Source organism: Tachypleus tridentatus, chromosome 6 (genome assembly GCF_004210375.1).
Source record: "Tachypleus tridentatus isolate NWPU-2018 chromosome 6, ASM421037v1, whole genome shotgun sequence".
NCBI classification, from domain to species: domain Eukaryota; kingdom Metazoa; phylum Arthropoda; class Merostomata; order Xiphosura; family Limulidae; genus Tachypleus; species Tachypleus tridentatus.
The window spans coordinates 117,349,014-117,367,908 of NC_134830.1; the positions used below are offsets into that span (position 1 = coordinate 117,349,014).

The 18,895-nt window shown below is 34.2% G+C and overlaps 1 protein-coding gene across 19 annotated transcripts in view; it reads left to right on the top strand.

Annotated features, from left to right (window-relative positions):
* The window catches only part of LOC143253396 (RNA-binding protein Musashi homolog Rbp6-like), a 283,959-nt gene that overhangs the window by 89,519 nt on the left and 175,545 nt on the right, over positions 1-18,895 (top strand). For all 19 annotated transcript variants that reach the window (XR_013029559.1, XR_013029557.1, XR_013029558.1 and 16 more), the window contains exon 6: positions 11,833-11,925. Coding sequence is in view for 16 of the 19 variants with exons in the window: in XM_076507214.1 (XP_076363329.1) it covers positions 11,833-11,925 (93 nt within the window). In the remaining 3 variants the exon portion in view is untranslated. The remainder of the gene's footprint in view (positions 1-11,832; positions 11,926-18,895) is intronic.

Genomic DNA, 18,895 nt, shown 5'->3' on the forward strand with positions numbered 1-18,895 from the left:
ACCTATTTTATTGGTTCAGCTTACTTCAGATAACCTACCTATTTTATTGGTTCAGCTTACTTCAGATAACCTACCTATTTTATTGGTTCAGCTTACTTCAGATAACCTACCTATTTTATTGGTTCAGCTTACTTCAGATAACCTACCTATTCAGTAATAACTTTGGGAATTTGAAAACCTTTTCTTTTTCCCTCTCTTTCTTTGTTGTTAAGCTATTCGACCGTGTAGCTGTTAACAGGTTTTACAAACTCATTTATCACACCCAATGAAATGTATCTTTAGGACTCATTTAGTACCGTATTTTGTCTTCGTTTTTTCACCTTCAGGTTTCGGTGTTTGACTATACACATTTAAAATGGAAAAAAAGGAAAAACTTGCGTATTTTTATTGGATTATTTCTTTTCATACGTTGCCCAGATGTTGACTTTGATTGTCATTAGGGACAAAGGGCTATTTGTGCTCTACCCACTACGGGTATCGAAACCCGGGTTTCTAATTCTAGCAGTACAAATCTGCAGACATACCGCTGTATCATTGGGGGGGAGGGGTCATGTGAAAATACAAGCACATAGATTTCAGACCTGAGTTACAATGACTCATTATATATACATATATATATATTTTAATTCGTAAGGAATAGATAGGTGTAGTTAGTATGCGAGTTACAAATACTATTTATGTGTTTCAAATCTACAGAACCGTAATTATTATTATATTATCACCATGAGATGGAACTAGAAGAAAGTAACTTTTATTTATTAGCTTGTTTGTTTGAAGTTGAGTACAAAGCTAGACAATGGGCCATTTGTACTCTACCCACCACGGGTATCGAAACTTGGTTTCTAGCGTTCAAAGTTCGCAGCCATACCGCTGTGTCAATGGGAAAATTTATTACTATTTCACTAGGACTTTCCTTACAAAACATTTCTGTGTTTCTCTGATCGACTGTCCAGCACTGAATTTTCGACCACTGTGAACAGATAACCCTGGTACAAATTTAGGCAAAAATTATAGATACGTTTTCACAATAAAATTGACTAACATTAGGTTTATGTCATGTAACTCGTACGAGAAGGTCAGAAGGATGAATTTCCTTCATTGACTTTACTTTGAATATGAGCAAACAGGAAGGAGCCATTGAACTGCTGATCTTGTACGTTGTCAATGATAAATTTCATTCATTGATGCCTGTTTACACACAAACTTGTTTTACCTTCTACTGATTCTGAAATGAATTCATTACAAGTAGCTAGTAATCTGCGCATCTGACTTGGAAACGTTATAATATGACGTTGCTAAAAAAAGTAGTCCAACAGTTGGCGGTGGGTGATGTTAACTAGCTGTCGTACCTCTAATTTGTCAGTTCTAAACTACAAACCGCGAGCACAGATAGGTCTTGCGTAGTACGGCCTGGCATAATCAGGTGGTTAGGGCGCTCGACTCACAATCTGAGGGTCACGGGTCCGAATCCCCGTCACACCCAACATGCTCGACCTTTCCATTGTGTTTAGCGTTCTAACGTGACGGCCAATTCCACTATTCTTTGATAAAATAGTTGCCCAAGCGTTGGCGGTAGGTGGCGATGATTAGCTGCATTCCCTCTAGTCTTACACTGCTAAATTAGGGACGGCTAGCACAGATAGCCCTCATGTAGCTTTGTGCGAAATTCAAATACAAACCATTAAGTTTGTGCGGTGTTTCAATACATTTTATGTAGAACATAAGCTAAAACTGGTTTTAGCCCATCATTTATTAATCGACAAATATTGGGAAGCTTGAATTTGTGCATAAAACAACAAACTCTGCGATAATGTCATTTTCGAATATGATTTTCAAGGAACGAACGAGAAAAAATTAAGATAATTGTACGTATTTTCATTGTTATTGTTGAGTAGCTGCGCTAAGATAACTAATTTTAATGTCGGGTTGTATTGGAACAACCTCATTTCATATATTAGACTTTAAAATCGACTATGACTGAGCAGTTTCTACTGCGTTATGTTAAAGGTGTGCATCAATTGAACTTTACTGAGAAATGTAAATAAACGGTGAGATATTTATCTTTAAGTCGAATATTTTAAGCTGTTTCAATAATTAATTGGAATTTCCTCGTAAATATTATAGATTGTAAACAAGTTATGTTTTTAAGTAGCTCTAATCCAACTAAGTGGTTTGTAAGGGAGGTTTATATATCTATTGTACAGGACACACCAAGATGCTGGGGGCTGGGAGCGGCCTCTAGGCCAACTCTTGGTTCAGAATGCTGATTCACTCTGATATAGGGGTAAATAAAACACATTTATGCATTCAGTCTAGGACTCTTCTTGATTTACAAGATGGGTTATCATATCCGGAGTCAACGATCTTTTTGTATGAATAATTGTTCTGCACTTGTAGGAAATAGTCGTTAATAAAACCTCTGTTGTATGGATAGTGTTTTGGATTTGCAGGAGACAGTACATGATAAAATCCTTGTTTTATGGATATTTGTTTTGGATCTGTAGGGGACAGTCCTTAATAAAACCTGTGTTGTGTAGATATTTCTTCTGGACCTGTAAGGCACAGTCCTTGATAAAATCTCTGTTGTAAGAGTAATTGTTCTGGACTTTTAGTAGACAGTCCTTAACAGAACCCTTTGTTATGAGTAATTGTTTTGGACTTCTAGGAGACAGGAGACTTCTAGAACCATTGCTCTATGATGTTTTGTTGTTGAGCACGAAGCTGTACAATGAGCTATCTGTGTTCTGCCCACCACGGTGTCAAAACCGGGTTTCTAACAATATAAGTCCACAGATATACTGCTGCGCCACTGGAGAGCCACTGCTGTATGATTAATTGTTCTGGACTTCGAGGTGGAAATTATAACTAGAATTTCTGTAGTATAAGTAATTATTCTGGACTTGTAAGAGATAAGTTTAACAACATTTGAAATAAGCGTAATCGTTCTGGACTTGTAAGAGATAATTCTAATTAAAACATTTGTAGCATGAATAGGTGTTGAGGTCTTCTTACCTTTACAATGTGAGAACCAATGCAACAACACTGTTTTGATTAAAATGAAATATCTTGAATGCTTGTTGAGATATTCTTCCCTTAGCAACGTGTGAAACAATGCAATAAAACTGTTCTGATTAGAATGGCATCCCTTGAATATATTTGTTGAGACATTTTTGCATTAGAAACATGAGAACCAATCTCACCAGAAAGATCTTTCTGGTAAACCATTGTTTTAATTCAAGGAAATGAAGGCTAGTTAGAGCTGTTTCTCCAGTTCGAGGCCCGGCATGGCCAGGTGGGTTAAGGCACTCGACTCGTAATTTGAAGGTCGCGGGTTCTAATCCCCGTCACACCAAACATGCTCGCCCTTTCAACCGTGGGGGCGTTATAATGTGACGGTCAATCCTACTATTCGTTGATAAAAGAGTAGCCCAAGAGTTGGCCTAGGTGGTGGTGACTAGCTGCCTTCCCTCTAGTCTTACACTGCTAAATTAGGGACGACTAGCGCAGATAGCCTTCGTGTAGTTTTGCGCGAAATTCAAAAACAAACAAACAATCAATCTTTCAATTCGGTGATAATTTATTAATTAAAATATTATGCAGAGATTGATCTGGGATATAAGATGTAAGATTGATCTGGGATATAAGATGTAAGAATGATCTGGGATATAAGGTTAAGACACTTTCTCATTTCCTTTATTTCAGTTTTGTTTTTGTTTTTAAAAACTGCGCACGCACCTTTTATTTTTTACGCATTTCATGGAAGCGAAGTTTTTAGATGTTTGTGGGTGTTCTCTTTTATTAAGGTAGGAATAAATCCTGGAATGTCGACACGGTAACTATGCATTGTACTTTCACCGAGAAAAAGAAATCCAAGAATAAATTAAAACCTCACTGTAGGCACGAAGTGTGTTTAACACTCTAATTAGAAACTTTTTAAAATGTACGTGTACAATAAATAAACCATTACTGGTAAAAGTTAAAGATAAGAACAGTTTGAAAAGGATTTGTTGGATATTACGCACAAAAATGCACAACGATGTATCTGTGATCTGCCCATCACGGGTATCGAAACCCTAATTTTAGCTTTATAAGCTGCGAGACTTACCGATGAACCACCTGTGGAAGTTGTGCTGTAATTATTCTTTTTATCGTCGGGCATTTCTAAAATTTAAAATAAAATGATTTGATAAAAGATAGTTAGTTTCGACTGGAACAATTTTTTGTGCTTTTTCGTAAAGCAAAGCCACATCGGGCAGTCTGCTGTGTCACCCGAGGGGAATCGAACGCCTTATTTTAGCGTTGTAAATCCGTATACTTACCGCTGTATCAGCGAAGGACTTAGTTGGTCGAACTAAGCCATCGTGCTTACTAGCTACATTCCTTCTGCTCAGTTGTTTAAAACTGGGGTTACACATAGGGTTACTGACTATACACATAGGGTTTCTGACTATACATATTGGGTTTCTGACCTTTTAGCTCACGTGTGTTTCCACTTTTTCAAGAATTTTCCACGCTGTGTTGAATCACTGATTGAAATGGCTTTAAACTCTCGATGTAGAATCCAACACTCAAAACTAAATATATTTCTTCAAAGTTTTATACTGTAGCTCTGTTGTCCATCAGAACAGACAGACAGGCAATGCTATGCTAATCAAATTATCTAAACAACAACCCCACGCGCTGAAATTGTTGTCTAATGGGGCTCTATGTGTGAGCTAACATGTGCACTTCTAATGGTGCTTGTCAAGCTAATACCTCGCTCGCTGAAGTTTATTACCACGAGTGTCTTTGCCATCGTAGCGAACAGATCACTTTCAAACGAAAGCACAGTAATTAACAAAGCACGTGTATTAAACGAATCTTCTTTTAAAATATGTTACACTGATGGCTGTTGAAAAGTTGTACTGTCTAAAAACTGATGGTATGATTGGATGAAAAGATAACTCGGCACCGTTCTTTGTTCCACGTCTTCCATAATTGCGTGTGTTGTTCCGTGTAGTTTTTATGGTATTGTGTGTGTGTGTTTACTTATAGCAAAACCACATTGGGGTATCTATATAGCGTTGTAAACTATTAATTTCTATTCGTGTTCCTTCGGTATGGTTACATTCAAGAGCGGATTAAAGGTTTTATTGGCTCTAGGCTTTTTAACTATGGGGCCCTCTTGAGACAGAACCTCTATGTGCAATATATTTATAGTCATAGCTTGAGGCACCCTAATTAGTGTGAGGCCCTGGACTTCAGCCCGGTAAGCCCATGCCCTTAATCCGGGTTTGAACTTACATGATAATAACCCCAGTAGTAAAAATTAAAACAAAAACAAGGATTTTTTCTGTAATTTGTAAATTAACATACGAAATATTACGTTAAAACATTGCTGTACTATATTTTTATTGTTGTTGTATGCGGTAGGTGTAACAATTTCTAAAGTGACTAAACAATTATTGTTGTTCAAATATACTACTAGCTTTGGCGTAGTGGTTTGCCTTCCGTACTTTGGTTACGAGGGTTCGTAGTTCGCATTCCCTTAGCTTAATTACAGAAAAGAAGCAACGTGGATGTATTATAAATGGCTGTCAAATCCTAATAGTACAAAGGAGCATGTTTGGTGTGACAGGGATTCGAACCCACGACCCTCGGATTACGAGTCGAGCGCCTCAACTACCTGGCAGCTGTTTAGTCCATGTGCCACCAAAACTGGATGCCCTTTCGGTTGAAAATTCGAATTGTATGTTTCTCGCGAGTTATTTAGAGACGACATTAAGACACTTTCATGGAACGCTTTGTTTTCTACAGATATTTCGGTGACTTTTAAAATTTACTCTCGTTATCAGAGTCAATAGCGTCGCTAAAATGGTACCCGAAGGACGCAAAATTCTGAAATCACCAAAGATATATTTCTTTAAGTAATTGTTCAAGCGAGTTGAATTACAATGTTTCGAACACTAAGAGAAAAAACACAAATGTTCAGTGTTATACTTGCCCTTTAGTAGCTACTGATCATATGTATGTAGTATATTCAAGTAAGTATTTGTATCTAGTTAAGGTAATGTGGACCAGTTGAACATTTGTAATGTGGACAGATGCGTGGACCAGTTAAACATTTGTTAATTCTGATAATAATGAACCGTATATTCACTTAAATGTTGCGTAAAAGAATGAAACATATTACCGAAATAATTTGTGTCGAGGTAGAACAGCTTTCAAGAGACACATCTTGTTAATCTTCCGGTAGGGCAGCGGGAAGTCTCAGTATTTACAACGCCAAAATCAGGTAAATACAGCAGATAGTCCGATATAGCTTTGATGTAAAAACTCGCAGATTTCTTATTAAATAACAAAAAGTTAAATAAAACAAGTAATGGTGATACTGTATCTTGCTTATGCGAATGTTATATAGTGCACAACTTTATATGGCTTTAAGGTTTATGGACCGTGTGTCTTTGCTGTAAAAACGCGCTCCGTAGTTTGAGACATTGTGTGCGCTTTAAAAACAACAGTTAAATCCCATTTTTCGGTCATGCAAGTGTAACCCAAGAGTTAGCGGTGGTTGTTGCTGACTATATACTTTCCCTTTAGTGTATTTCATAAAAACAAGGAACAACTAAGGCTTAGATAACCATTTACGTAGCTTTGGGCGAAAATTCTCAATCAAATAAGATGTAATTAATATAGAAGAGCGTATTGGTACGCTAGATTCTATCAGAAAAATTGGCCCGCCATTACCAGTTGTTAAGGCGTTCGACTCGCAATTTTGAAGTTCGCGGGTTCGAATTCCCGTCCCACCAAATATGCTCATTCTTTTAGCCATGGGGACGTTACACGGTGACAGTCAATCACACTATTCCTTGGTAAAAGAGCAGCTCAATAGTTGGAGGTGGGTGGTGATGATTAGCTGCCTTTCCTCTAGTCTTACACTGCTAAATTAGGGACGACTAACATAGATAGTCCTCGTGTAGCTTTGCGCGAAATTCAAACTAAACTAGTTCAACACCAGAGTTTCCAATTAACTTTTTTTTTTTTCTTTTGCTGATAGTTTAATTTTCTTACAGAAAGAAATAATGTGTTATTTCACAACAACTGTTATCAAATTAATTAAAATGGAGATATTATAGAAGTACTTACAGGCTGATGCAAAATTCGTGTACCACTGCCATTAATTTTATTCGTCTCAGTGCTGTTTTTGTTTCAATAACTGCTTCTTTCTTTTCTTTTTTAAAATCACTGAGATATCAGATACGCTGCCACAACATAGTAAGTGGTCATGTCGTGACCATCTGTTGATGTAAAAAATCATGACGGTGACCGAATTTTGGGTCATTCTGTACACCTTTAAAGGCTGACGATGCACTGGGAGCCAGGTTATTATTGCCATGACTCACTCACGCAGATCAAAGGAGTAAAACCTTATAGATATAGATATGTTAGGCCTGAGCTATTTTAAATGCAATATTCATAGATAAATATGTTTGTTTTTCGGATAATCGCGCAAAGCTACTCAAGAGGACTATCTGCACTAGCCGTCCCTAATTTAGCAGTGAAAGACAAGAAGGAAGGCAACTAGTCATCACCACCTACCGCCAACTCTTGGGTTACTCTTTCGTCAACGAATAGTGGGATTGAACGTCACATTGTAGCGCCCTCACGGCTAAAAGGACAAACGTATATAATAGGACAGTGATTCGAACTTGCTACTCTGAGATTATGAGTGGAGCGTCCTAACCACCTGGCCATGCTGGACCCTTCTGTGCTAGTTATCCCTAACTTTGAACTGATAGACTAAAAGAAAATCGTTGCCAACGGCACAGCGATAAATCTGCAAACGTATAACGCTATTATCCGGGTTTCGATACCTGTAGTGGATATAGTACATATAGCCCATTGTGTAATTTTGCGCTTAACAACCAACAAAGGAATCTACAATTGTTTCTAAATAGTGAAATTGAGAGTACAAAAGTAGAGTTTCATTGCACACAATTTATGAATATATTTATTCTTTAAAAGCTCCCACCACTACAATGGCTCAGCCGTAAAAACTGTGTTTCGATATTCATAGTGGGTATAGAACAGTTAATCTGGGTTCCGATATTCATAGTGGGTATAGTACAATTAACCTGGGTTTCGATATTCATAGTGGGTATAGTACAGTTAACCTGGGCTTTGATATTCATAGTGGGTATAGTACAGTTAACCTGGACTTCGATATTCATAGTGGGTATAGTACACTTAACCTGGGTTTCGATATTCATAGTGGGTATAGTACAGTTAACCTGGGTTTCGATATTCATAGTGGGTATAGTACACTTAACCTGGGTTTCGATATTCATAGTGGGTATAATACAGTTAACCTGGGTTTCGATATTCATAGTGGGTATAGCACAGTTAACCTGGGTTTCGATATTCATAGTGGGTATAGCACAGTTAACCTGGGTTTCGATATTCATAGTGGGTATAATACAGTTAACCGGTTGTGTAGCTTTGCACATAATTGCAAACAAACAAATGAAGGAAGGCAGCTAGCCAACATCTCTCATCGTTATCTCTTCGGCTACTCTCGTCTCACTGAATAGTGGGGTTTGACTGCCACTTTTATAACGCACCCAACGACCCTAAACTGCGAATCGCGATTTTTTTATGGTAATGGGACGCAAGTAATGAATACGTAGGTATATGATGCATCACGCCAACTAACCACTGAGCCAGGCTCCGCCAGCGAAATTGTAATAAATGAAATTGGTTTATATTACTAAATAAAGAATAGGACATCATTCATTAAGACGTTAAAATCACGCGATCATTGTGAATATTTGTGTTGAAACTTTCGTCTCAGTGATAAAAGGAAAATAAATAAATAATAGTAATTCATTTTGGACAACTATTATTCTTTTATGGTCAAATATTTATCTTCAAACCCTCACGTTCTTAGAAATTCAGACAAATTATTACCTCCTTTCATTGCATGTGTGACGAATGACGAGTTATTCCAAAATGAAATATACTTGATTGAAACGAGAGACGACGTTTTTCGGGACACTTGTAAAAGTTGTTATCACTTCAATATAATATTGCAGGCACGATTCACTACAACTTATTGCATGTGGATAAGAAATCCATTGCCGGTTAAGCCTACTTTTTATTTATGGAGGTTTCATTTTATTTTATAAGGGAGGAAGGTGTATGGTTGTTAGTCGTGTGAACTATTGCAACTTTTCTTAAGCACCATATAAAAGTGCCCTAAATTTAGTCGTTATCCAGAGGATAAGTATCGAAACTTATTTTGACTGTTGATAAACGTAGTGAGTTAAACCACTGTCTTCTACACACGTAACTCACCACTGATATCAATGAATTTTTATGCTGGACATATAGTAAAGGCCCAAAGTCAATCTTTCTCTGTCATTCAGTGTTGTGGAGAATTATGAACACGCACTTGCTTCAGGAATCGTCTTATTGGTGGCGCTGTCTAGCTTTAACCTATTCTTTTTTTTTTCTGTTGCTCAAACTTTAATGGCCGGTTTGCATGCTGTTCATATATTTCTCTTTTCGTTCTTTATTTTTTTATAAACCTTTAATACATATTGAAAAATCTTTTTTGTTTTTGCAACTTATGAACAACTGTATTAACAAAATTACAAAGGAAATACAACCATTATCACTGTGTAAATAACCTTATCGTTGTAAAAGAACATGTTATTTATCGGTTAACATGCGGAACAGTTTTGTTGTTTTTTAAGGTTAGATTGGGCCTTAGTTTGTTAAGACTAGTGGTAGTCTGTATAAATTTTAAGAGTAATTCGTGTTATACCAGTACTCGAACCAGCGTCTTTGTCACACGATGGCGTTTCTTTCGTTCGGGTGTAAACTCAGCATTTCAACTTTAGTTGTAACCATTCAACCTTATCCGCTCAGCCGTCGAAGAGCTATGAGACTGACATATTTCGTAATATTGTATCTTCTTAATGTGTCTACTAGCTTCCTGTAAATATTTATGTAATACTTTGACTTTATTAATGTGTCTACTAGCTTCCTGTAAATATCTATGTAATACTTTACTTTATTAATGTGTCTACTAGCTTCCTGTAAATATTTATGCAATACATTACTTTATTAATGTGTCTACTAGCTTCCTGTAAATATTTATGTAATACTTTACTTTATTAATGTGTCTACTAGCTTTCTGTAAGTATTTATGTAATAATTGTGTTAATGTGTCTACTAGGTTTCTGTAAATATTTATGTAATACTTTATTAATGTGTCTACTAGCTTCCTGTAAATATTTATGAAATACTTTACTTTATTAATGTGTCTACTAGATCCTGTAAATATTTATGTAATACTTTACTTTATTAATGTGTCTACTAGCTTCCTGTAAATATTTATGCAATACATTACTTTATTGATGTGTCTACTAGCTTTCTGTAAATATTTATGCAATACTTTACTTTATTAATGTGTCTACTAGATCCTGTAAATATTTATGCAATACATTACTTTTTTAATGTGTCTACTAGCTTCCTGTAAATATTTATGTAATACTTTACTTTATTAATCTGTCTACTAGCTTTCTGTAAGTATTTATGTAATAATTGTGTTAATGTGTCTACTAGGTTTCTGTAAATATTTATGTAATACTTTATTAATGTGTCTACTAGATCCTGTAAATATTTATGTAATACTTTACTTTATTAATGTGTCTACTAGCTTCCTGTAAATATTTATGCAATACATTACTTTATTGATGTGTCTACTAGCTTACTGTAAATATTTATGCAATACTTTACTTTATTAATGTGTCTACTAGATCCTGTAAATATTTATGCAATACATTACTTTCTTGATGTGTCTACTAACTTTCTTTAAATATTTATGCAATACATTACTTTCTTAATGTGTTTACTAGCTTTCTTTAAATATTTATGTAATACCTTACTTTCTTAATGTGTCTACTAGCTTTCTTTAAATATTTATGTAATACCTTACTTTCTTAATGTGTCTGCTAGCTTCCTGTAAATATCTATGTAATACTTCACTTTATTAACGTATCTACTAGGTTTCTCTAAATATTTATGTAATACTTTACTTTCTTAATGTGTCTATTAGCTTCCTGTAAATATTTATGTAATATATTACTTTATTAATGTTTCTACAAGTTTCCCGTAAATAGTTTTGTAATACTTTACCTTATTAATGTGTCTACTAGCTTACTGTTAATACTTATGTAATAGTTTATCTCTGGTACCAATACCAATTCTACACTTGTTAAAATAGTTTATTCACTGTTATAAAAGTCAGTATTCACCAAACTTTAAAATAATTCCAGATTTTAAATATTTTTTTTGAAAATAGGTCACAATCGTTTGTTTGTTTCCCACAGATTTAAATATTTGTTAGTATTCAATTGTTTGTTGATAATACATTGATGTAAGAAGCACTTAGTATGAAGGGCGCATCTTATAAGTGCACTGGCGTTCACAAAAATTGTATTAAATAAAAAATGGTGACTGCTTTGATATAGTGTACCCATTTACTATGAGAGGACCTGCTTACTGTTGAATTTGTTAAGTATAATATTTGTACTGAAAATGTTGATCAAATACAAGGTGATAAATCATGCCCATAAATAAGTCAGTAACAAAAGCAGAGCTGCTCTCTGTTTTTCGTTTCTTTTCAGTAATATAATTCAAAAAGTGAATTTTAAATGTATTAAGAATTTTCCCATCATACCATTAGTAATCATCACGAGACAACTTAAGCAAATATTTTAAAATATTATGTTCTAGAAATAGTTACTGTCATTCGTCGAAGTTCTAATAAACAGTTCTTTTCTCCAGATGGTAACGCGCACGAAGAAAGTATTCGTTGGGGGTCTATCAGCACCGACTACACTAGAAGATGTTAAGAATTATTTTCAACAATATGGACGGGTGAGTCAACGTTTACGTTTTTATAATTTGTTTTTTATTGTTGTTGGGTTTTCTCAGTCTCGAAGACAATAAAAAAAAAGACTTAAGTATTTTTTTGTGTAATAAAAAATTAAAATGAATTATTAAGGAATTCCGACATAACAGCTGCTGGTCTACATTAAAGTGTGATTTGTCTTAACACGAACACGTTGACTCACGTCTTACTTTCCACTACAATTTCTAGAACTATGTCCTTTCTCGTTGAGACACTGATTTATTTATTCGGATTTGAACTTAGAAGAAAAAAAGACATGTTTGAATCACGTTTTACTTTGCACTGCTACCGAGGGTAGCTCGTCACGTGACCTGGAGGTTGATGTTTTTTGTTTTGCTCTTTCCCTTTGAGAAACTGGTATGTTCGATTAATTGGTTTGTACTCGATCCTCAGTAAACTGTTTCTTTAAAATATTGTTCTGGCTTTCACTAGTCATCCAACTACAACTTTGAAATTAGTGACTCTATAATTAGTTAATTGATAATTAAGTAGAGAACATAATTAAATGTGATGCGGGGTAGAGAGTTTACATTTTATTTCTTCAATCTTTTTAAACTCTCAACTAATAATGTAGAATATTCTGAAGATAAATAAACCTAACCACTATTCCGTCAATTCCTTTCTAAGCCACATTGAAATATTGACCTTCTGTGGTCATATTTACCATTTTGTTCTTATGTCTTTAACAAAATGAATCGCAGCTCAGAAACATTTCCACTGATTCATTCTTTAAACACATAAACATTTTTTGACACTAACAATAACCATTTGGTAAAATATGTTTTCTTATTTAAAAAACGGTGCTTTTTCTGTGGTGTTCATTTCTCAAAATTTACAGGCTCTGAGTATGTTTGGATTTCGAAGTTATAAACTTGCAGGGTAAATATTTCTGTTATACAGTTCCTTTCCAAAATAAAACTGTCACGTGGGTTAGAAAGTGCAGTAATTTAAGCACCAACTTTTAGAAAGTGGTAAACTAATAACGACAACAAAATTTGGCTAATTTAATAACAGAACATAGTAGTAACTACATCTGCACTAAAATACATTGATTTCAATACTTAAAAATATTTTCCTCCATTTTTCAACATGTGTGTTTGTACAAAATTGAAACTTCGGCTCGTGTGTTGTCAAAAATAAACTTTATAACACGGGTTGGTACAAAATCGAACTTTAACTCGTGAATTTGTACAAATATACAGCATGTGTTTATACAAAATCAAACTTCAGCATATGTACTTATTTATACAACGTTAAACTTCAGCACATGTGTTTATACAAAATTAAACTTTAGCACAATGATTTATACAAAATCAAAGTTTAGAACATGTATTTATATAAATGCCCCTCGCTAGTACAGCGGTATGTCTCCGGATTTACAACGCGAAAATCAGGGGTTCGATTCCCCTCGGTGGGCTCAGCAGATAGCCCACTGTGACTTTGTTATAAGAAAACACACAAAACACACACGCATTTATACAAAATTAAACTTCAACACTTGTATTTATACAAAATTAAACTTCAACACTTGTATTTATACAAAATCAACTTTTAGCACATGTGCTTATACAAAATTAAACTACAGAGCGTGTTTATATAAAATCAAATTTTAGAGCATGTGTTTATACAAAATTAAACTTCGGCACTTGTGTTTGTACAAAATTAAACTTCAGCACATGTGTTTGTACAAAATTAAACTTCAACACTTGTATTTATACAAAATCAAACTTCAGCACATGTGCTTATACAAAATTAAAGTACAGAGCGTGTAGTGTATCAAAATAAAATTTCAGAGCATGTGTTTATACAAAATTAAACTTCAGCACATGTTCTTATACAAAATTAAACTACAGAGCATGTTTATATAAAATCAAATTTTAGAGCATGTGTTTATACAAAATTAAACTTTAGCACTTGTGTTTATACAAAATCAAACTTCAACACGTGTTTATACAAAATCAAATTTCATGTAATGTATCTGTGCAAAATTAAATTTTGATATTTTTTTACATTTGAAATTATTCTACATTGAAGATAAATTAATATATCGTAAGAAAAGGAATATTATAGTAAATGAAGAACCAAACCAGAAAGCAAAATGTGCTGCAAAGATTGCATTGTTCTCATGGTGGCACACAAGTTTATGTCTTCTATATGTATGGCCTGGCATGGCCTAGCGCGTTAAGGCGTTTGCTTCGTAATCTGAGGGTCGCGGGTTCGCGCCCGAGTCGCGCCAAACATGCTCGCCCTCCCAGCCGTGGGGGCGTTATAATGTGCGGTCAATCCCACTATTCGTTGGTAAAAGAGTAGCCCAAGAGTTGGCGGTGGGTGGTGATGACTAGCTGCCTTCCCTCTAGTCTTACACTGCTAAATTAGGAACGGCTAGCACAGATAGCCCTCGAGTAGCTTTGTGCGAAATTCCAAAAAACCAAAAAAACCAATCTATATGTACTCTCACGTTTTCACAGAAAATATTTACTCTATAACATATAATTGTGCAAGTTGAAAAATGTAATACATTAACTTTAATCAAAGTAAACATAGGCTTTTCGTGACACGTGTGTGCTGTGCTTAGGTTAAGTTACCTCATCACAGTAACTTATACTTACATAAACTTTGGATTAGATATACTATGTCTAATTAATTTACACGAATCTCACTATTGGTCAACAGAATGGATATATTACATTCAACGACAGAAATTAACATTATTGTTTTATTTTTACTTCATTTACCTTCTAAAACGTATTTCGTTAATTCGCTTATAATTTTCTGTGAACTTTACAAAGTTTCCATATTTTGACTTCTTTCTATCTCTCCTGTTGAGCTGAGTAATTAATAAAGGAATAAATCCATAATCACGCAGTTAACAAAACTGTTTCGTTTCTAAAACTATCTCAATGTGTAATTAGAAAATCACTTCCTACAACCTCTTCCTTAAAGTCGTTTTTGATGACACTACAATGACACATCTTTCTCATCAACGTAGGCACGGGCTCCTTCTTTACTCAAATGAGAGAAACAAAACAAAAACCCAACAACAACACATTGTTTAGTGTATTTAATCTCCTTAAGAGCCGCTCGTAAAATCGCCAAATCCCTAGGCTTAACAGAAAAGTGACAAATTTATATCGTTCGGTTGTGTGTTTTATTTTACCTTTCGGATAGACAATAATTGTGGTATGAAAGAGGTTCTCCTTGGAACCAACATAAAATTAGAATTGATATTAAAGTGGTCGCTAAAAGTTCTTTTTTCTACAAAAATCAGCATAAGAAAAAAGATTCCAGACAAGGCAGACATTCTTGAGAAAACGTGATGAAAATTAATGGTGGATTGTCAAGTTGACTTTCGCTGTTTCGTATAACTTTATAAGAACATAGGGGTTGCAATATTAACTGTAAAAGATTAAAATATCATACAATTGTTAGACGAAATAACATTTCATAAAGACAATAATTATACCGTTAAATTGTGTAAATAATTGTAGATAAAGGAAGTTTTTATAGCAATAATATTAATATTAATGTCGTCTGTCATTAGTTAAATTGTTCAAATAATTCTTAGATAAAGGAAGGTTTTATAGTAAAAATATTAATATTAATGTCGTCTGCCGTCAGATTAACTGTTTAAATAATTTTTAGATAAAGGAAGGTTTTATAGCAACAATATTATTATTAATATCGCCTGTCGTTAGTTAAATTGTTCAAATAATTCTTAGATAAAGGAAGGTTTTATAGTAACAATATTAATATTAATGTCGTCTGCCGTCAGATTAACTGTTTAAATAATTTTTAGATAAAGGAAAGTTTTATAGCAACAATATTATTATTAATGTCGTCTGCCGTTAGTTAAATTGTTCAAATAATTCTTAGATAAAGGAAGGTTTTATAGTAACAATATTAATATTAATGTCGTCTGCCGTCAGATTAACTGTTTAACTAATTTTTAGATAAAGGAAGGTTTTATAGCAACAATATTATTATTAATGTCGTCTGCCGTCAGTTGAACTGATTAACGAATTGTTGGATAAAAGTACATTTCATAACGATAATAAAACGTTACTTGAATTGTTGGATAAAAGAATATTTCATAACAACGATAATAATAAGTTAAGTTTCTTGAAGTATTGGATAAAATAATATTTCATAAGAAAAATAATAATGATGTCAGTTAAGTTTCTTAGAGTATAAAGTAGCTGCACGTTTTCTTCGATTTACAAATTATGTAGCTATTAGCAACAAAACAGAACAAAGGAAACAGTTCAGGAAAATTGGCCAGTTAATCTCACTTCTAAAGTAGAAAAAAATCCTCGTAGAATTTGAATACTGAATAATAGAGATGTGTAAAATTATTTTGTGAAACATGATTTGAAACAAAACCAAAATGAATTATCAAAGGGAGGTCTTGCTTTTCTAATTTGCTATCTTTCATTATTTTCGAGAATGTTACCTGGACGATAGAGAAGACGCGGAATTGTTATACTTAGATTTCTTTTAACAGCTTTTGATAAAGTTACTTAGAAAATATTATTTGAGAAAATCGGTAGGGGTTTTAGGGTGGGTGGTAGGAAGGGAGCAAAAAATGTGTTAGTAATGGAGTCCAGTCAAATTGTATTGCATTGACATTTCAGCCATAAGTTTCTTGTCAAAAAGGCTTAACGAAAGGTTTATTATTGACCAAACATAACTCGTGTTTTATAATTTATTTTTACACGTGTTAGAAGGATATCCGTGGTTATTTTACGTCATGACTATTATAATGTATTGTAATTTCAAAAATTTCTTTCATTATGTGTACATAATATATAAGTTTTTATTTTTCCGGATGTGACGTATGTCTCTTCATGACAATAGTTAAAGGCTTAGTTACCTTATTTCTATGGTCTAAACATAGTAAATGTAAGTACTATCTGGCAAGCTTGCTTAGTGTTAGTCCAAGGTTTATTGTTAAATTTAGGGCCCAGTTAAAGAAACTACTTCTGATGTAACAGTTGTGAGGGTACAACTCTCTAGTAGTAAATATTGTCTAACCTTGTTTCCAAGCACAAATTTAGAAGTAATATTTTGTGTGTTATCTACTAAGATAGCGGTAAAATCTGGCTAACATTGTATCTGTTAACTAGTAGTCTAACAGTAAAACGTATTTAACATTGTATTTGTTATCTAGAAAGCTAACATTAAAATATGGCGAATATTTAATCTGTTAACTGTTAAGTGAACAATAGCATTTGGTTACCTTTTTATCTGTAGCTAGTACAAAGTCTCGACGACTTCTGATCCAGATTATAAACTAATTTTATCGATATAAACTAAAGTGTTATCAGACATTATAGGTAGCAGAAGTAGATCCACGGTGTTTGCTACAAAACGGACAGATTCAATCTGAAAGAGAAACTGTTGGATTATTGTCTGTATTTAGTTTTTTTCCGATAGATTGTTCGTCCAAAACTATAGTCCACAAAACTGGAACTGTCTAACGGTAACGAAGGAAATGCGGCTAACCAGTCAGTCTCACTTCATTATAGGGTGGGGACCGTTGCTATTAACAATATTTTCGGTCGTAATTCCAATAATATCTCTAGAAGTATCGTCAACCTAGGATATGCTGGTCAAAGTTTCACAAACTAATAAAAATAACGAAAACTTATCTTCAGAAATGTAAAGTAATTGAAAAAATAACTGACATATTCCAACCGATAAAATCTAATACAAGTATCCGTGAAGGAAACATTTAATAGGTTATTACTTTAAAAAATTGCATGTTTACTGTTTATATCTAGTGAATTTTGCGAAACGTTTTAGTTCAGCAAATGCATACCAACCGATTATTTGAAAAACTATGCTGATATTCCGTAACTGAATTACAGTTAACATTGTAATTGTTAACTACAAAAAGTACCAGTACACACTGGTGAAACTAACAAAAACCAAGTAATAAATGAGTCAACACTTTGTTTCTTAACAACAAAATGAATGGTAAAACTCAGCTGATATCTGTACTATATTCGGAATCAACGCAAACAAACCATTGTTTGCTTTTAAGCGAAAAGCTAGAAAATGAGCTGTTTGCGTCGTGCTCACCGCATGTATCGAACCTCGATTTTTGATGCTGTAAGTTCTAAAGGTTACCGCTAAGCCAACGGGAAGTATGAAGAAAAAAATAATATATATGAACATTTGCAGGGCTACAAATCAAAAGTCTAACAAAACATGGTCCTTCCTTCCCAGCGACTCAGCGGTATGTCTGCAGAGTTTGGTTTGGTTTGTTTTGAATTTCGCGCAAAGCTACTCGAGGGATATCTGCACTAGCCGTCCCTAATTTAGTAGTGTAAGACTAGAGGGAAAGCAGCTAGTCATCACCACCCACCGTCAACTTTTGGGCTATTCTTTTACCAACGAATAGTGGGATTGACCGTCACATTATAACGCCTCCACGGCTGAAAGGACCAGCATGTTTGGTGTGACGGAGATTCGAACCCGCGACCCTCAGATTACGAGTCGAGTGTCTTAATCAGCTGGCCATGCCGGACCCTGCAGAGTTAGAACGCTAAAATTCGGGTTTCGATACAGGTAGTGGTGGATAGAAAAATTCTGGAGTTCTAAGTTTGATTTATTTTTTCCTACGAAGATACTTGTACCACCTCGATATAAAAAACTGTTTTTGTGTATTCCGGATAATATTGTTTTGTCTGTGAAATTTACCATAACTATACCATAATTATGTAACTATACGCTACCACGCATTTCAAGTGAGTGTTTTGATTTTCTATGGCATTTTAGTAATAGTATTTCATGTTAGCTTCCATTACATCACTAATGTGACTGGTATGGATGGGCTACGTACAGTCTTAACTAAGACTATTTCACGTTCGATTATAATGATACCGTCTCATATACTGTTTTCCACTAATGATTTTTGTTACATTTTTTTTAGCA